Source organism: Setaria viridis, chromosome 6 (genome assembly GCF_005286985.2).
Source record: "Setaria viridis chromosome 6, Setaria_viridis_v4.0, whole genome shotgun sequence".
In the NCBI taxonomy this organism is placed as follows: Eukaryota; Viridiplantae; Streptophyta; class Magnoliopsida; order Poales; family Poaceae; genus Setaria; species Setaria viridis.
In genome coordinates, this window is record NC_048268.2 from 5,952,099 (window position 1) to 5,972,223 (window position 20,125).

General features: G+C 43.3%; 1 protein-coding gene and 1 long non-coding RNA gene across 2 annotated transcripts; both read left to right on the forward strand.

The window, feature by feature from the left end:
* The first annotated feature begins 1,936 nt into the window (after positions 1 to 1,936).
* LOC117860035 (uncharacterized) lies at positions 1,937 to 2,425 on the forward strand. The gene has a single exon (XM_034743240.2). It carries the CDS (start codon positions 1,937 to 1,939, stop codon positions 2,423 to 2,425), a length of 489 nt encoding a protein of 162 aa, XP_034599131.1.
* An 11,192-nt stretch (positions 2,426 to 13,617) lies between these two features.
* LOC117860030 (uncharacterized) lies at positions 13,618 to 20,050 on the forward strand. The gene is made up of 4 exons (XR_004641358.2): positions 13,618 to 18,706; positions 18,797 to 18,853; positions 18,927 to 19,072; positions 19,403 to 20,050. It is a non-coding gene; the product is annotated as an uncharacterized lncRNA (long non-coding RNA).
* Positions 20,051 to 20,125: the final 75 nt, after the last annotated feature.

Genomic DNA, 20,125 nt, shown 5'->3' on the forward strand with positions numbered 1-20,125 from the left:
ATATTTTATTAATAAATAGATAAACTAGAGTATTTAAAATTAAATTTAATTTCATATATATATTTATTATTAAATTTAATGACATTGGTCACTAAAATTAGAGATAAATTTAAATAGTTTTATGGATACAATATTAGTAATAATAAAATTAATATCATTAATTATGAGTTATAAAGATAACTTTCAAATAATTTCAATGATATGATATATTATCATTATTAATATTTAAATTAACATCATTTATCATTAGTTATAGAGATAACTAATAGTTTCATATGGTCGGATACGGATAGTGTCGGATATTATCGAATGCGAACGTGGAATCGGACAGAGAAAATCAAGAAAAAACGAATTCGGATGTATCCATTTTAGTACCACATTAAATTCGGATACGAATACAAATATCCATATCGTCATTTTAGCGGATACGGATGTCGGATAATTATCTAGCTCCACATTTCCATCCCTACCTAGAAGGCCCATCCATCTTATTTCAAATCTGTGACGTTCAAATCTTATTGGTTGATAACTTCTTTGTTTTCAGGTGCCTTATTTAATTGTAGAGGACGTGCTTGTTAATAGCTAGACATATGTGGTGACTTTGTTTAATTGATCTCACTTGTTTCAAAATTATTACCCACTTTGTCCATCATGAAAAGTATCAACCCAAAGTATAACAAGAAGTAAAAATAAACACAAAGCGCCCCAATCTTGCTTGTAAATTGCCCACGTATACCATCATAAATTCTAAACTAACTCAAAGAACCAAAATACATGCTCCTAAATTATAATATAGGAGTATGTCATTATAAGAAAATTAACAAAAATGCTGCTGCCTTGCCCTATTTTCATACGTTTTGGCTTAAACATTAATTTAGTTTCCTCCAAATTACGTGCCATAGTCCTAACAAAAAAGGAAATATTGTCCATTAATAGCTAAGCATATATAACGAGCACTATGAACATGAGCAAACCCAAGTAAAATAATTTTGTGCAAGACTTTGATTCAGATAAGAAAGAATGTGCTAAGGAATATGATCAAGATGTACACATCGGTCACCTTCAACTGTAGTATCATCATTTGATAAATCGAGAAGTGCCTCTTTTCATTGATTCAAGTACAATGCAATTGGAAAAAAAATGAAGGGCATTCAGAAAAAAAACAGAAATCTCGTCATCAATACATTGCCTACCAACTTCTCTTTCAGAAACAGTATGAATGATTTAGAACCTGTGGAAGTTTTTGGTTATAATAATAAGAAATTTAGTTCACTACTTTGAAACATTTAGATATTGGAATGTATCAGAAGAATTTTTAGAGAAGTTGGTAGACAAAGAGTTAGTTCATCAATACTTTTCATTGAATTTTTAGAACTCATGGACTACAACAATTATTTTTATTCTCAAATTCCATCTAAGAGTTTGGGATCATTGTAGAAATCCCACTGTCATAAGGGCAACTATTGTTCAAAAGAAAAAAAACACCAAATTTGAAAATTTCAAAGTTCGAAGCTCGTGATGTCAAACGGCTCTAACATGCGTGCTTAGCTTATCACTGTCAAAATACAAATTGGCAACAGGAGCACTCTTTTTCTTACGACATGTGTAACTGCATTACCAGAAAAGGACTTAATCACATGATCTGTAATCCCTCGCTCGCCAAGCTAGCTGGCTTTAGCTGCCCATCAGTTTCGCCATGCACCCGCTAGCTACCAAGAAACGCCTTCAAATACTCGCCGGCGACTCCGGCCACGGCACTACCACAACACGTCCTTCCTCAGTTTCTCACGCCACGCTCGCCACGATCATGGCCAAAGCAGCAACCACCATCCGCTCTCTCCTCTCCCTCTTCGTCATCCTCTCGCTGCTCGCCGTCCTCGGCGCGGACGATGGCGTCGGCGGCGGAGGCAGCCGGCGGTGCCCTCTTATCCCGTCCATGACCGCCGAGCGCGCGTGCGGCGCGGTCGCCGGGACGCGCCGCATGCTCGAGCTCTGCCTCAGCACGCTCCGCGCCGGCGCGAGCGCGGGTGCGGGCGCTGCGGTGCCCGTCACCCTCCACGCCGCGGCGGCCGTGCGCGGCGCGCTGGACGCCTACGCGGCCACGGTGGCCGCGGCGACGACGCTGCTCGACGGCGGCGCGGTCCCGGCGGACGGCGAGAGGGCCGCGTTCGGCGACTGCATGGTGGGCTACGGCCGCGCCCGCGGGGCCATGGCGCGCGTCGCCGGCGACCTGGCGGCCGGCGGCTGCGACAGGGCCGCGGGCATCAAGGCGGGCTACACGGCGGGGCTCCGCGGCATGGACGGGTGCAGTAGGGGCCTGCTCAACTACCCGGCGTCGCCGTTGTACGCCAGGAACCTCGCCGACCGGAACGTGACCCTGCTCGCCGCCTTGCTCTGCAGCCTGGTGCCAGCGCCGCCGGCGTGAGGACAGCCAGCATGTGCATGAGAGGGCAGTCACTAGCCAGAGTGGATTTGTTTGTAATACTAATATCCATGTTAAAATTGATATTAATTGATCTTATCAGGCAAGCAATAAATCTGCTATGTTTTGCCATTTTGGGTTCTTTCCTTTCTCTCGGATGCCTGTGATGAGTGTTATTGGTTGGATTACTTTCTTAGTCCGGCGGCGGAACCAAGAATTTTGTAATTGGATTGGTAGCAACAAAAAAGAGAGGAAGCTTGATTTTTGAATACATAATATTCTTAGCGAGTGAGAGAAACTAAATTGAGGTTTCAATCCAAACAACCATCGGGCATCACCTGCAACCATTCACAAGCCGCCAGCTCCACTCGCAGCAAAGTGTTCGCGCAACGTGCTCGCTTGCCAATTTTGATCGATTCATCCATCGTAACCCGCACGAATCTCAAACATTAAAAGTCATGTAACAAAAATACTTTCGAAAGCGTTTGCGCACCGGTAGGGGAGCCCCATCAACCACCGGAGCATATAGGCCCACTTGTTGATTAATCCAGTGTCTAGACATGCAGCAGTTCCAGCCCATCAGCACCTTAGCCCATCTACTATAGCAAAAGCTACTGGTATTGGCCCATCTTTTTTGAAAAGCTGTATTGGCCCATCTAGAAGGGAACCACAAATCTTATATGACTTCCGGAAGTCAGGTAGTTACTTGGCTTCCTGTTGCCCAAGCTTGGTGCGCGCGTTGATGGCTGTTGGATCATCATCTTCTCATCCATCGTCTTCTTCCTCCGCTCCTATCGAGTGATGATGCTGCCGCTGCTAGCCGTCGCTGGTGGCTCCGAGGTTGGAGGGTAGAAGCCGGGGTGAGGGGAGGGGTGTGGGCGGGGAGGCTGGCGGCGACGGTGGTGGTGGTCAAGGTGACAACTTAGGGTTAGGGTTTGGGCTACCGGGGATGGGGGCTCTAGGGGTTAGAGGCACCGGAGGTGTGGTGGGCGTGGTAGCGCCGCTGGCGGGGTGGGGTTGGATGGCCGGAAAGGGCAAGGATGCCTATGGGATTGTCAGGCAAGCTGGAGGCGATGGTTGGTGGGCGGAGCGATGCGGGCGCGGGAGCCGCCAGCTAGGGTGGAGGAGGAGGGGGTGGGTGGTGCTCGCCGTCAAGAGGAAGAAGATGAGCATAGTGGGCCTCGGTGGGCTGAAAGCCAACTTCATTAGGTGGCTTCCGTTCTCCATATAGGAGGCCCCCTCGCCAGCTGCTACGCTCCCAAAGCACCACAAAGCTACTGGTTGTGGAGGTATTTAAACTTTTTATCCTATTTTCTAAATTATATTTATTTTAGAATTAACATGTGCTATTTTTTAGAGGGTATGCGACGTGCCCATCTTGAATCTTGCTTGATGCAACTTCCATGAACCTGAACATTTTTTGGACCGAGACGTGAAAAAGATGATTTCTTTCGAGCTGAAAAGGGCTGCCCACGCCTGCCCACTAGGCATTAGCGGGCCATCTATTTTGGGATGAGCCCAGGATAGGCCCAGTTTTATTTCGGGCCAAAATTTCTTGCCTAAGCCTATTAATAACTCTATCGTCAGCTTTTTACAGGAGTTTTCAGACCGGGCCGTGGGCGGGCTTTGGGCCATATATGGGTGGGTCGGTCGTAAAATGAGGTCATGAAAAATTTGCACACGCGAAGTGTAACAATTTGGCCTTTTGGTTGTACAGTACTGAATTGTTTTATGTTCAACGATCGATGCATTTCTAAAATTTTTATCTTTCTGGATTATAGCACTATCAAAATTTGAGTTGTTCCAATGGAAATAGATAAAGATGGCAATGGACAGCGGATACGAGCTTCCCACGCCTGCACCGCCGCTAGATTCTCATGGCCGCACTTCCCACCCGTCACGGGTAACAAATCTTGCCCGCACCCTCCATCCGTGGGCACGCCAGTGTGCCCGTCAACAGTGGCGTCGATCTTGGACGGCTGCTTGCAGGGGAAAGGAGCAAGCTGTAATGAGGGGCGCAGCCACGTTGGTGCTCCTTGATATGCTTGCAGGGAGCCTTAGGGAGCGAGGGATGGCGCAGGTGATTGATCTGCTTGCGGGGACGAGGTGGCGTGCTTGTAGTGCCTCTAGGGAGGATGTGAGGCCGGCCGGAGCACCACCGTGTCGGTCTTGCGGCTCGCCTGCCCACTCGCGCGTGAGCCTTGGGAAGGGGGCGGCGTATGGGAAGGGACCGGCGTGTGGCTGTTGTGGGAATTAAGAGGAGGGGGGCACACGAACGTTCTATGCCCATTGCCATCTTTACAAATTGAAATACTCAGTGAGAACTGCTCCAGTACTCCCTTTTGAAAATAAGTCCGAATCTCAAAACATCAATAATTAATTAAGATCATTTATTAGATTTTAAGTTGTAGGTCCAGCTCAGTCCGGATAATGACCAAACTCCGCCCAGGTTCTGAGCGGTGAACGGGTTTGTTTTCTTCCGCATGCAAAGGGCGGCGACAAATTCGCCGGACAAAAAAGATCAGTGGAGGACAACAAAATAACAATTCATTGATATGACCAGATATGAATCTTAATACATCCAAGCTTCGTGCGGTCCTCTCTGCAAGTCGAGCTCCATCCCTTCTCCATTATTCGTCAGCTACGACAGCACATCTGCTACAACGAGGAGAGGAAGAACGGCAACAATGGACTGCAGGTGTGCCACCAGTAGCACGGGCTTCATCAACTCGTGGCTCATAATGAAGCTACATCATCCATGGCACACGAACGATTAATTAACTGACTCAGGAGCTTAAAACTCTTGATGCCCGTCCATTATTTCCTCAAAACCGTACTGAGATTGAGAAAGTGCACGCTCGGCAATCCCTACATCCTGAATCTAATTCAGTCGAAATGTTTATCATCTTGTGATAAAAAATGAAGAACAGCACAAGATATCCATTAGTTCCTCAGCCCTGAATCCTCGGGTGATGGAGTACTGGAGCATTTCTCATACTCAATTAAATTAAGTATAAGATAGGTCGTATGCCGATATAATTATTAATTACTACTCATTCTGTCCCAAATGTAAGTTTGTTTTATCTTTTTTAGATTAATAGATTTTTCTATGTACTTAGATGTATATTATGTCTACATGTATAGTAAAAGGCAATTAGAAAAGTTAAAAGGATCTGGAGTTCGGGACAGAGAGAGTAGTCAATACTCCGTGGTTTTCTCGCTTTTTATGATTATATGTGCTGAAACTCGTTATACCGTGAATTTGCTTTAATTATTTAAACCTCTAGATTTTTTTTTTAAAAAAACTCTCCAAACTGTTTACGTACTTTCCAATCTTGATCTGACTGGATGATTCGTAGGAGATTGTTGAATTAGGTCTGGTCGCCCTCCGCAGCATCGGAGAGATCATACACATTGATTTGATTGAAGCTAATATTTAAAACTTGACTAAATCTTTTTCATCTCTATCCACCAACAAAAACTTCCTCGCAATTTGTTTTTCACATGTGCACACTCTCTGGTTTTCATTTATAGCAAATAAAATTAAAATATCCTCGCAAAAATAAAGTACAAATTTATTTGATTTGTAAAATGTGAATTAGTTTACTATATATATATGTATGTATTTTGGAAGAATTTACTACTATACGATTTTACCAAAGCTAATATTTGAAACTTGACTAAATCTCTTCATCTCTATCCACCAACCAAAACTTCCTCCCAAAAATTTCCGTTTCAAAATTTGTCTCACACTAGAATATGAAAACGTAGGTCGTCAGAGAAAGCCAAGGAAAATCACAACCTGTTTCCAAGAAGACAAAACTACGCGTGCCGTTCGATTTATTTGTAAAGAGTTTAATGGGTTTGTATTATTTTTCGGAATTGGTAAATTCGAATTAAATAAACATCTAAAGGTAATGCCAAAAATTGTAAACCATTCACCTTATATATGTAAGAATGCATAGGTACCTAGCATAAGTTTAGCATCAGTTCATCCTCCACAAGTTCTCCAACTCATGACCATGACCATGATAGCTGCCTGCTTCTTCCTCCTCCTCCAGCTTGCCTTCTTCTCCGCGCTTCCTCCCGTGTCGGCGTCCCACGACCTTCCGTCCATGACCGTGGAGCAGGCGTGCCGGGCGGCGACGGGCACGGAGCTCATGTACGAGCTCTGCAAGGACGCCATGCGGGACGTCTCCTACCCGTCCAACGGCGTCGACCTATACGCGCTCGTCGCCGCCAAGCGCGCCCTCGCGTCCTTCGACGACACCGCGCACGCCCTGGACGCGCTGCTCGCCGACGGCTCCCTCCGCGGCGACGAGAAGGACGTGTACGCGCTCTGCAAGGAGTCCTACGGCCAGGCCACGGACACCATGAACGGCGTCGCCGCCGCCGTGGTCGGGTGCCGGTTCATGGAGGGCGACCTCGGGCAGGTGTACAGGGATGGCGTCGCGCAGGTGGAGCGCTGCAGGGACCGCGTGAGGAGCCTGCCGGCGTCGCCGATCTACGCCAGGAACCTCGTCGACCGGAACATGGCCGTCCTCGCCTACTTCGTCGGCAGGTTGCTCGGCGTTCAGTAATAATGGCGGCGGCGTCGTGTGGATGGATATGCATGAATACTTGCTGAATCAGCTGCGTGCTGTGCCAATTTGCAAGCTGGTTTTCCTTTGTATTAATTTCATCAGATGTCAGCATGAAGAAACCATGCAACTAGCTGGCTCATCACTGGAGTCTATCGATTGCTGATGCATTGCGTGTATTTTCAGAGCTTCCTAATAACCTGTAGAATGAATTGGTTCATGAATAAAACGCAATATTTGCATGGTTTATTTGCTTTATAATAACCTGTAGAATGAATTAAGCAATGATTTGATTGCAGTGGAAAGACGGCCCATGCCAAGCACTTACCGCCTGGATGCTAATTTCTTGCAATCAGACAAGCACTGCTCTCCTGGCAATGCTCTCCATGGAACTACATGCCACAAATGTTGACGTAAAAATTATCTCTTTCTTTCCTAGTGACGTAAAATGATTATTGCTAGTAGAGTAGTTGCACAGGGATGATTGGTTATAAATGAGGCCATTGAGGTGCTGCAAAAAAAACGTACTCCCTCCATTTTGAAATGAGGCATGATTTGACTTGGCATTTGAAATGAGACATGATTTGACTTGGCATGGTGTTCAAAACTATACTTTGACTCTTATCTTATCTTGTTCTGTAACATTAATTTATAGCAAAAATAAAATCATAACACATATAAGAAATTAAAGTACTTTCGAATATAAATCCAAAATATATCATTTTTCATTATATCATGAGAGGTTAACTAAAGTTGGTTAAAAATTATAGGTTTGAATATTCAAATATGTGCACGCCTTATAAAAGGAAAATGTTCCATCTGGTTTAAAATAGATGCCCGTTTTAGCCTATTCCACTATTTTAAAAATACACGAGGTTCTACAACATCGAAAGAAGTTTCCAAGGCTTTATGCTTAGTATATAATATGGGGTGCATGATAATTCAATATACTTAAATACGTTAATTCTTAGTATATAATGTGGGCTGTTTAGTTTATAGGACGCAAATGCTACAATAATATAGATCTGCTGCGACGGATGTCATGCTATTAATAGTTGCTCTAGAAAAGAAATCTTGTTTTAGGCTAAAAGTGTTACTGTTGCAGCATTATCTGCAAATGCATAGTTAAATTTCATGCATATTTAATGATCATTATTTCATCAATGCAATCCTCATGGATATTGGACATGCTAATATCTAAATACAATGCCATTGTCTCTATGTTTAAAATAGGAGCCACTAATTGGCATGTATGTATATGTATATGATTTGAACAAATCCAATACCTGGTACAATTTTTATTTATCTATATCATATTTGCAGATAATTTTTCGGTTCTGTGTCAAGTAATATATATATATATATATATCTTTAGTTACATAATCATTTAATTTGGCACCATTGTATGTCTTGATAGGATGAGATATTGTTATGAGAATCATATCCTGTGAAGTAACAGATAAACTTTGGCTTATTTTGTGTATTCTTTAAAAATATTTTTCATCTCCGCATATTTTATCAAGATCGGACTATTGGAGAACGAGAATAATCCTATTTATAGAGCCAAAAATGCTTAGGTTTACAATCGCGCTAAAGTCCCCACAAGGAAAACATCAACCTAAATCAAGTGCAAACATGATGAAGAGAGCAGCCATGCTCACCTTCGTCCTTGCAATCTTGTTCCCTCTTGCCACCTTCTTCACCACCGGTGCCGCCTGTCCCGACGTCGCCTCCATGAAAAGGGATGAAGCATGCCTCAAGTCGTGCAACATAAAACCCCAGTGGCACAAGCTGTGCCAGGAGCCCAGGACACGCTGCAGCCCGCGCCGGACACCACCGAGGTCACTCCTACGCGCTCATGGCGACGAGGCAGGCCAATCTGAAGTACGAAGAGACCATGAACACGATCAAACCAAATGTTGGGGGCAGGGAATCTTCCCAACAAGCAGAGGCAAGCAGTCAGCCACTGCAAGGGGAAATATGGAGAGGCAGGAGCCCTGATGGCGAGCATCGCCGATCGAGCAGCTGGTCCGCTGCAACTTCACGCGCGGCAGGCAAGAATACTTAGGGGGTGTTTGGATCCTCGGGCTAAACTTTAGCTCCTATCATATCAAATGTTTAGATACTAATTAGGAGTATTAAACATAGACTATCTATAAAATCCATTACACAGATGGAGGTTAAACGGCGAGACGAATCTATTAAGCCTAATTAGTCCATGATTTGACAATGTGCTGCTACAGTTACCATTTGCTAATGATGGATTAATTAGGCTTAATAGATTCGTCTCTCCGTTTAGCCTCCATCTGTGTAATTAGTTTTATAATTAACTCATATTTAGTCCTCCTAATTAGTCTCCGAATATTCGATGTGACATGGACTAAACTTTAGCTCCAAGATCCAAACATCCCCTTAGATGCAGAGGTCGCCATCACATCCTGCCAGGACAGGCTGTGTGGTTGTTCCAGTACTTGCCATCGTATGCCACGGTCTCGGCCGATCATGATGCAACCATGGTCGCATATTTACTGGGAGCCCTGATTTTTGGCAGGTAGATGGCAGTGAGATATGATCTATTTTTAATAATATGCTGCTGTTCAAAATTTCGGTAAAATTTCAGTGAAATTTCACGAATTTCGGGTTTTTTTCCGCCAGTGAACGAAAAATGCAATTTCGGTTAAAAAATTTCGGTAGAACTACCGTATATATAGTTAATAATCATGAAAACGCCACTTAGTTGGGAAGATGGTCCTAGGTTCGATTCAGCAACCAATTTTTGGACATTTTCCTCTCAATCACAGGTGGGGCCTAGAGTAAAATAAAATAAAATGAGCCAGCTGGCGTTCAAAACAGCAACCAATCCTTCACCAAAACAATTGAAAACGGCTGCGCTACTCTCGTTTATGTGGATGTTAATTTGATAAAAGAGATTTAACAAACATTCCATCAACTAAAATTGTCATTTTTTTAAACAAACCAGATCGAAATTTTTAACGAATTTCACAAAATTCACAAATTTCGCTAAATTTGTTGGAGGCCAAAAAATAGTGAAAAAAAAATAAAAATCTTGCTGCTAACGTTTACATAGCTACGACTATATCCATGGCTACTGTTCTGTACTCACTGTGACCATTTCTTGTCATTTTGGGTTAAATTGATCAGTACATGCAACTTGCTACCTCCGATATGAAATATATGACACTTAGGATAAGCTAGTTAACTATACTAATTAACTTACCCTAGATATATATATTTAATGACAGGGGGATTAATTTGATATTATGGTTAGAGGTTTCGAGTTTAGTTTCTAGCTGTCATAATTAAATAAAATAATTGCAGTTGACTCCTATTTCCACGTTTGAGGTCTTTTTCATAAGCTTAAGCTTTTCCTTTCGACGGTCGGTGCAATGATGATCGCTCTAGAAAAGAAATCTCGTTTTAGACTTGTAGTGTTTTTTTTCGCATCACCATAAATACACATAGATCCAATGCAATCCTTCACAATATTAAATGGCCATTGCTTTTCCTATCATGTTTGCACTGATTGTTCAAATTCCGTGTGCATGTATTTTTTGGAGCAAGATATAGTGATACATGTACTCCAACTCAATAGGCAGCATATAATGTCTTGACAAGAAATTGATTCTTGTTGTGGGATATCCTATGAAATATACAACTTGGCATATCTGTTTTCGGAGTATTCTTATAGATGCTGTTGCATTTCCGCGTGTGTTATCATGATCTGCCTAGGTAGTTGGCAATCATCCTATTTATAGGCCCCCAAAATGCTTATTAGTTTCACTACCACTAAATTCCCCCACACAGAAACATCAACAATGAAGAGCTTTATCTTGGCAATGATCCTGCTGGCCTCTCTGGCCACCATGTTCACCACCGGTGCCGCCTGCGACAACGTGTCCTCCACAAAAATGGAGTATGCGTGCCGGGCGTGCCACGCCAAGTGGTACCATGTGTGCCGGGAAACCTTGCAGTCCGCACCGGACGCTGCCGAGGTCACTACCTACGCGCTCATAGCGACAAAGAAGGCCAATCTGAAGTACAGTGACACCATGGACAAGATCAGCATGATGTTGGGGGATGGGAATCTCCCCGGCAAGGAGAGGGAAGCCGTCAGTCATTGCAAGGAGAGGTACGGTGAGGCAGGCAGCCAAATGGTGAGCGGCGCCAACCATCTGTCTGGCTGCGACTTCAGGCACACCAGGCAGGAGTACATGGACGCGCTTACTGCCATTAGGTCCTGCCTGGATAAGCTTCATGATTCGTTCCAGAGCTTGCCGCTGTACGGCATGGTTGCAGCTGATTTTGCTCTGACCGGGGTCGCGAATGACTTGGAAGCCCTGATGAATGTAGACTGGTAGATGGTGGCAAGATGCGCACATGGAAGCCCTGATAAGTTTAAAGACCACTATGTGCACTTTGAGAATACCGAGACCGAGTAGAGAATTCGAGTCAAGTTTTAGAACCGATGGTGAAATTTACTTAAGAAAAAAAACATTCTATACAGTTTGGTAATTATGGATGGTGCTTTCTTGTGAGTCACTTACACCTTAGCCTAACAATCCTATTAAATTATGTTTGTGCACGTGCACAAACATAATTTAATAGGATTGTTAGGCAAATGTGCAAAAATGCGTTGCGTAGTACTCCCTCCGTTCTAAATTATAGGTCGTTTTGACTTTTCTAGATACATAGATATTATTATGCATCTAGACATAGGGTATATCTAAGTGCATAACAAAGTCTATGAATCTAATAAAGTCAAAACGACCTATAATTTGGGACGGAGGGAGTAGTAACTAAGAAAGCAGTCTATGACCCAGAATCTATATTTCTACAATAACGAAAAGAGAGTGTCTATCCACTTGCTACAACAAGCTATGATTTCAACTTAATATCGAGACAAAAAAAACTTTTCTTACAAACTGTAGTACGTAAGATTAAAATTGGAAAAAAAACTTTTCTTACAAACTGTAGTACGTAAGATTAAAATTGGGAAGCAAAATAGGGATAACCACAAAATTTCATAATAAGCAAAGTATGAAATATTGTGCGGCATGGACTATATGGAGCAAGTATAACTTTATATGTTTATTCTGGTGTGACGGATGTCATGGTATTAATAATTGCTCTAGAAAAGAAATCTTGTTTTAGACTTCTAATGTTTCTTTCTTTTGCATCACAGAAATACACATAGATCCATTCCTATATATTATCATTAATTTATCAAAGGGAATCCTCATGGATCGTACTCGTCATGATATTAAATGGTCATTGATTTTTCTATCATGTTTGCACTGATTGTTCCAATTCCGTGCATGTCATTTGTGAAGAAAGATATACTGACGTATGTACTCCAGTTCATAGGCAGCATGTAATGTCTTGACAAGAAAATGATACTGTTGTGGGATATCCTGTGATTTAACAAAACTTGGCATATATGTTAAATGATCATTGATTTTTCTATCATGTATGCACGTTGTTTGGATTCCCTGTTCATGTGATCGAGTGAAGCAATATATAGTGATATGCATACTTCATATTGCAGCATTTAGTGTCTTTACAGGAAAATGATGCTTTTTGTTGGATACCCTGTGATCTAAAAGAACTTGGCATATCTGTTATAGTGACACCATATGGTTGTATCTCTTATAAATATAATATTTTTGCATCCTCGCCTATTTTAATTACCATGAATCATCCTATTTATAGGCCCGACAACGCTTAGTTTCACTACCACACCGAAGTCCCCCAACAGAAACATCAACCATGAAGAACTTCGTCATGGCAATAATCCTTCTGGTCTCTTTGGCCACCATGCTCACCACCGGCGCCGCCTGCAACAACGTGCCCTCCATGAAAATCGAAGACGCATGCCGAGCGTGCCATGGGGAGTGGAACCGTGTCTGTCTGGAGACCCAGACCCTGCACTCCACTACAGACCCTCTACCTACGTGCTCATGGTGACAAGGAAGGCCAACCAGACCTATGCGTTCACCATGAACATGATCACCGCGACGTTGGGGATGGGGAAGGTCCCCCCCAAGGAGAGGAGAGCCATCAGCCACTGCTTGAACAAGTACGAGGACAAGCGGCAACCGCGCGCCATCTGTCCAGCTGCGACTTGAAGCCTGCCAGGGAGGAATACGTCAATGCCCGTACCGCCATTAGTTCCTGCCTTGACGAGCTTCATGATGATGTGTTCCAGGGCGGGCGGCTGCACGAAATGGTTGTGGCCGATCATGCTCTGACCGGGGTCGCACGAGACTTAGATGCCCTGATTCTTTTTTAGCTCATATGGACATTGTTATATAGGGCTAGTGTCCTGTGTAATGTTGTGATCATTTCTCTCTTAATCAGGATATTGGAATAATAATCGCACTGGTGATATTAATCTGGGTTTACTACTTGCTAATCTGGCCCATTAGATGGCTTGGTTCGATTTGGGTTTTACAAGCAACCAGTTTGGAGGATATTTGAAGTGTGCTGCATTGTTTTGGGTCCAAAGGCCTTTTAGCCTGTGGGTTACAACCCGCTACCCATTCGTTAGCAGGCCGTCTTGTACTCTCGTGAGAGTGGCCCATTGCACGTCTGCGCCAGGCCGCAAGTGAAGGAGCTGACCCTCACCTCCATCCCTCCCTCCATCCGGCGGTCCTGCCACCGCCACCGCCGCCACGACTCCCTTCCCTCGCGCACCGCCACCGCAACAGCCACGCCTCCACCTCTGCCTCGCTCGCGCCGCTGCATCAAGGAAGCCAGTAGATTCATCGGGCAGAGGAAGCCGGCGGACGAGCTCTCCAAGAAGCTGGCAGACGAGCTCTCGAAGAAGCCAGCCGGCGATCAGATTTATTGGTTTGTTTGCTGGATCTGACTTGTATTTGTTGGTCCTGGATTCATAAACTGTAGAGTTCATTCTTTGACTTGGAATCTTATTTGCTTTGTGAATCTTGGAGCTTCTCGAGATATATCTTTCCAGATCTGACATTATAAATATTTTAGATGAAAAATTATTTGCAGCACCATAAGGCCTGGATAGTCTATTCCATTTCCGCATGATTGCACTCAGCTATTTCATTTCTCTGAGCTCTGAGAACCTAATAGTGGTGGAGACAGTTTTAATACGAGCTAGAAAATGTAATCACTGTTAGTTAGTAAGTTGTGTTCTAAAAGCACTCTGTTGTCCCTTATTTGCTGAGAGCTTCAAGTATATACTGGTTAACTCAATTTGATTAACTTTTTAAAGGGTGACAGATAATGGAAAATTATCCGTGCCAATTAACATTTGGGGTTAATGTGCTCCCTTTGGAATTTCTATCTAGTGGCCAGTGACTCAATCATAGGAGTTCCCCTGGTGGTTCTTTTTTTCCATCATGTGTTTTTCTTATATTAGTAGGCTTAACAAACTTTTGTTTTCTATTTCTTATCTAACTGACTGGCTGAACAGCTTTGATGTATTTGTCTCACCACAAATAGATAAGCATGTGCATAGATATAAAAAGAATCAAGTTGGTTAAAGATGCTTTGGACACTACCGGAAACCTTAAATTTGCTGAGTGTTTTTTTTTGCCGAGTGTTTTTTTTCGGACACTCGGCAAACAAGCTCTTTGCCGAGTGCCGGACTACGAACACTCAGAAAAAAAACACTCGGCAAACGTTGGACTTTGCCGAGTGTCAAAAAAAACACTAGGTAAAGAGTGGGTTTACCGAGTGTCAAAAAAAAACACTCGGCAAAGAGTTTGCCGAGTGTTTTTTTTGACACTCGGCAAAACAATAAATTTTTTTCCTCTTTCCACCTTGAAATTTTTTCTACTCCCCACATACAACATGTGGTACTCCATGTTAAAGTTTGGTATATTTTTGAATTTGTTTGCTATATTTATTTAATTAATTGTATTTCAAGAAATTTTTTGGTATAAGTCAAATTTGAACCGCAAGTGATTCAAATTATAGAATAAAATGAGTAGAAAAATGATATTCATGTTATTTGGCCCAATTTGAGACCTGGCCCGTGAAATGAAAAGAAATTTTGAACATCTTGTTCAGGAAACACGATCACGAACGTGTGGCAGTGGTATTTTTAAATTGTAAAAAAACAAGCAAAGTCTGAAAATCATGAGATTTGTCATGATGTGATGATATCATACGTGGAGGCTGTGGAAAGAAATTGAGAATGTTTTGCACATTTCGTCACGTACGATGTTTATAAACCAAAGCATTTCAGAAGAAGAATAGTAATGTTGAGAAGGATTGGATAAGATTTGGAGTCAAAATGACGGTCGAGTTTTGATTTGACTACAAAACTTTTTGTATAGTCAATAGAGAATATATATTATTTCATGTGAATTTTTGACAATTTTTTGAAACTGTTGGATAATTTTTAATTTTTTCCCTTCATCGAGTGTCACACCTAGAACACTCGGTGATTTTTCCCCCAACCGCGCAGGACTTATAGTCCCTGACCAGCACCGCACCCGGCCCCCATGTCTTCATTCCTCCGCCACCCCCACCCACCCCCACCTTCCTCTCTCCCTATCACTGCCGCCCGGCGCCGGCCCCCGCTGCCGCCTGGCGTCCGGTGTCGGCCCCCGCCGCCGTCCTCCCTCTCCATCCCCGGCTTCCTCCCCTCCGGCCGGATCCGCGCTGTCCTTCCCCGCCTCCCTCCCCTCCGGCTGGATCCGGCCTCTCCTTCCCCGGCTCCCTCCCCTCCGGCCGGATCCGCGCCCCCTTCTTCCCCTCCGGTGCGGATCCAGCGGTCCCCAGCTCTCTCCCCTCTGGATCTGGGGTGGGCCAGGGGCAACGCGAGCCAGGGGCGGCACGGGCCACGGAGCCGTCCAGGAGCTCCGGGAGATGTCGGCGGCGGCTCCGGGTGGTGTCGGCGGCGGGCTTCCAGTAGCGGCGGGGGCTGGTGGCGCAGCGGTGGCGGGGGCTGGTGGCGCGACGACAGCGCTGTTGGTGGATGGCGGCAGGCTTCGTGGCGTGGTGGTGGGAGGCAAGGGTGGCGGCCTGGTGGTAGCGGGGTTTGTGGCCTGGCGGCGGGAGGCAAGGGTGGCGGCGGCCGACGGCAGTGGTGACGGCCGGCGGTGGCGCTAGCTTGTTTTTTTCCAAAAAATCATTGCCGAGTGTTTTTTGCCACTCGGCAAAGCCTTTGCCGAGTGCCCGACGTTCGACACTCGGCAAATCCACTGTTTGTCGAGGGAAACTTCGCCGAGTGTTACACTCGGCAAACTGTTTGCCGAGTGTTTTTGGGCTTTCGCCGAGTGCTTCGGGCACTCGGCAAACTTACTATTTCCGGTAGTGGGATGAGGTTGCAGTGTTTGCTTGATGAATGCCATTGGCATCTTCTGCTGAACCTTGGATGCTCTGTTAGGAACCTGCAATTGAGATGAATTTATTTAGGCTCATTTTGTTAGAAACCTTGGATATACCATGAAGTGGCAGTTTCAGATTATTTTGTGCTGTTCGTTACTGCTGTGCCATTGAAAAATCTATCAACCTTGGATCTGAATATTGTTTTTGGGCATTGCTAATTATAAGCCAACAGAGCTGAATTAATACTTGCTGCGGTCATTAATACAATCGTAGAAAAATGTAGGTACTTCTGATTCACTTGCATTGACTAGTTGGATTTCTTTTGTAAGTTCTATTACCTAATATTTCTGTGAACTACTATTCTTCCTGTATGCTTGCTGTGAACTAGTAATAATCTTCCTGTTCTCTGCAGTTTGTTGTTATTACCTAGGGATTCTTCAACATGTCTACTAACATATCGGAAAGCTCTGATGACTCTAATTCAACTCAAACGCGTGCAAAAAGGTCCAAGGTGTGGGAACATTTTGAGCAAAACCTTGTGGAAGTGGATAATAGTTTTAGAGCTGTTTGCAAGTATTATCGAATGTAGTTAAGCACCAAATCTAGAACTAGTAGCCTTAGAACCCACATTTCTCAATATTGCCATGCAATTGGGGAAGCCGAGAGGAACAGATTCATAGCAACCTTAATGAAGCCCCTAGAGAACTTTATGTTTGACCCTTAGTGTAGTCGTGAGCATATGATAGATTTTATCATACATGCTGAAATCCCATTTAACAAGTTTGAGGATTCATACTTCGAACCATGGGTTCAGTCCATGCAACCAACTTTAAGTGGTGTGGGATGAAAAACTGTTCACAATGATTGTCTAAAGAAGTACCAGAGAATGAAGCAAGATATTCATAATGAACTTGAAAGCCTAGACTTCCATGTGTGCTTGACGTCGGATTTGTGGACATCGATTCAAAACGTAGGCTACATGGTTGTAACAGCTCATTATATCACTCCTAACTTCAAGATCAAGAAGAAGATAATAAGTTTCAAAGAGGTTAAGTATCTACACTTAGGGTTTGCTATCGAAGAAGCACTTGTGAGCTGCTTGACTGAATAGGGCATATGAAACAAGGCGTTTACTCTAACAGTGGACAATGCTAGTAACAACAACACCGCATGTGACCTGTTGGTAGATGCTCACAAGTATGAGTTGATGTTTGAGGGTGCACATTTGCATGTGAGATGTTGTGCGTATATCCTGAATATTTTGGTTCTAAGATGGGATGAAAATAAATCATGAGGGGATAAAGAAGATTCGAGAGCTCTTGAAGCACATTGTCTCTTCGCCCTCAATAATTCAAGCTTTTAATAAAATTGCAGTGGTGAATGGTCTTCCAACAAAACGTGGTATTGCTCTTGACATACCAAACTGTTGGAATTCCACCTACAAGATGGTTGGAGAAGCAATCAAGTACAAGATCGTCCTGAATAGCTATGCAAATCAACATGCAGAAATTTCTTCAAGAACGGAGCATAGCTGATTCAATCTGTAAGTTTCTTAAAACTTTTGAAGAGGCTACAAAAATGATATCAGCCGATAGGAAACCAACTTTATACATGTTCTTGCCTTTGATTGTTTCAATTCGGGATGCCTTGGATAACCCTTCTTGGCAAACAAGTGTGGCACTATAAGACCTAGCTGCAGCCATGAGGATCAAGTTTGAAAAGTATTGGGGTAGAGACTTTATGTTTGAAAAGGATTATGATGTCAACAATGGTTGGAGAAGCAATCAAGTACAAGATTTTGGAATTATTATTGCAACAATGTTAGACCCGAGGGGAAAGCAGAATATGTAGAGTTCTTCTCCCAGAAGATTTGTAGCAATACAGATCAGATTCATTCAAGTGTTAATGCTGCTCTAGTTTGGATGAAAAAAATACTTCCTGGAGTATGAGCAACGCTTGAGGAAAGTTAGTGCATACTATGTTACATATTCAAGTGAGGGCAGCAGTTCTGTGGGCTCACCGGTGCTTGCGAATAGGCAGCTGGGATTAGAATTTGCAAACCTCAAGTCAAGTCGGAGAAAGACTCGTGCACCAAAGTCTGAATTTGACATCTACTTTGAAGAACATTGTGTGGAAGACATTGAAAACTTTGACATTTTGGCTTGGTGAAAGGCACATGCTGAGAAGTTCCTGATCTTATCAATTATGGCACGCGATTTCCTTGCCATTCCTCTCAGTATAGTTTCTTCCGAATCAGCCTTTAGTCTTGGAGGTAGGATTCTTGGGGAGTCAAGAAGCTCACTAACTCCGGAGATGTTAGAAGCCCTTGTGTGTGGGAAAGATTGGTTATTCAAGAAAAAAGATGCATGCAATGAAGGTATACCCTCATTTTGTTTTTGACATATGTGACTTCACACATTCTCATGGTCATTTGAATTTACTTACCATATTATCATTTGCATTGCAGGTGAAGAAACTAGTGAAGATCAGCCTACCGACATGGTCACCTTTGTCACTACATCAGGTACAGCACATACATCCTGTTGTTTATGATAAACATACTTCATTCACTGCTGACCAAGTATGTTTTTCATCAGGTTTAAATGTGTCAATTCCACGTTAGGATCTCAGTCAAGTTCCTACATTCATGTGAAGATCACCGCGCTTTTAAGGAACTTTTAGGGATTTATTTCCCTGTCAAATTTTGTTTAAATCGGTCAAGTAATAGAGCATTTGAAAAAATGTAGGTAATTGTTGCAGTTTGCTGTTACTCTACACATTCCTTGTTAACTTGATTGATTGCTATTAACTATCTGGTTGAATGGACTTCTTTGTTTTCATACAACTGATCGACATTTTTTCTCTATCTATTACTGTTTACTTCTGTTGCATAATCTGATTTATTTCATCTATTGGTAGTTTGGCTGTTTCCTATTGCTATGATATGTTCGAAGATAAGTCTATCACATTTGCATACATCTGTATATAAGACAATTTTCCTTCATTTTATCTATATAATTGCAGCTCTTGTATGATTTGGTGCTTACAATGTGGATTGTTTCATCTCTTGCAGTGCACGAGGAAGCCATCCTGATAGCCCTCTCGTCGATCCCGTCCTAGTAGCTTAGAAACCACCTGCAATTTCATTTTGATCTTCCTAAATCTCTCTGGCTAGCTGCTTTCTGGTGACCAAAAAGATTTCAAGAAACTGCTTCCTGTCTTCCTCCCTCGGCTGTCTGTCATCTTGCTTTGAAACAATGGCAGTCCTGCAAGGTGCTGCTGCTGCCCCTCCCCCGGTCTCTACAATTGGGTTTGAGGGATATGAGAAGCGCCTTGAGATCAGCTTCTCTGAGACATCTATCTTTGCTGACCCCAACGGAAGGGATATGATTTGGTCTTGTACACATAGTTAGCTAACGGGTTCTTATCTGTTTCTAATCATAGTTAATTAGCTAACAGTTTGTATATTTATGGGCTAGGAAGTTTGAAGTGGTATGGTGTCTGCTGATGGAAGTTTGAATTGGAGTGGGTTGCATTTACTCCCCTCGTGAGAATGGATTGGTGGGGTTACAAATTAGGTTATAGCCCAATTAGCAGGGCTAATTACGACTAGTGTCCCTTTGTAATGGTGTGGTCGTTTCTCTTGATCAGGATATTGGAATAATAATGATATTGGTGATATTATTAACGGGGGCTGGTCAACCCTTCTCCTTTTCTACAAGCAGAGGTCGTTAATCAAATTAGGAATTACATGATATGATTCCTTGCCCTTACGAAAGGGAACTGAATATATTTT

Bases quoted from the DNA above. Each gene is read 5' to 3' on its own strand.
- LOC117860035 (XM_034743240.2), top strand. From the start codon at position 1,937: ATGACCGCCGAGCGCGCGTGCGGCGCGGTCGCCGGGACGCGCCGCATG.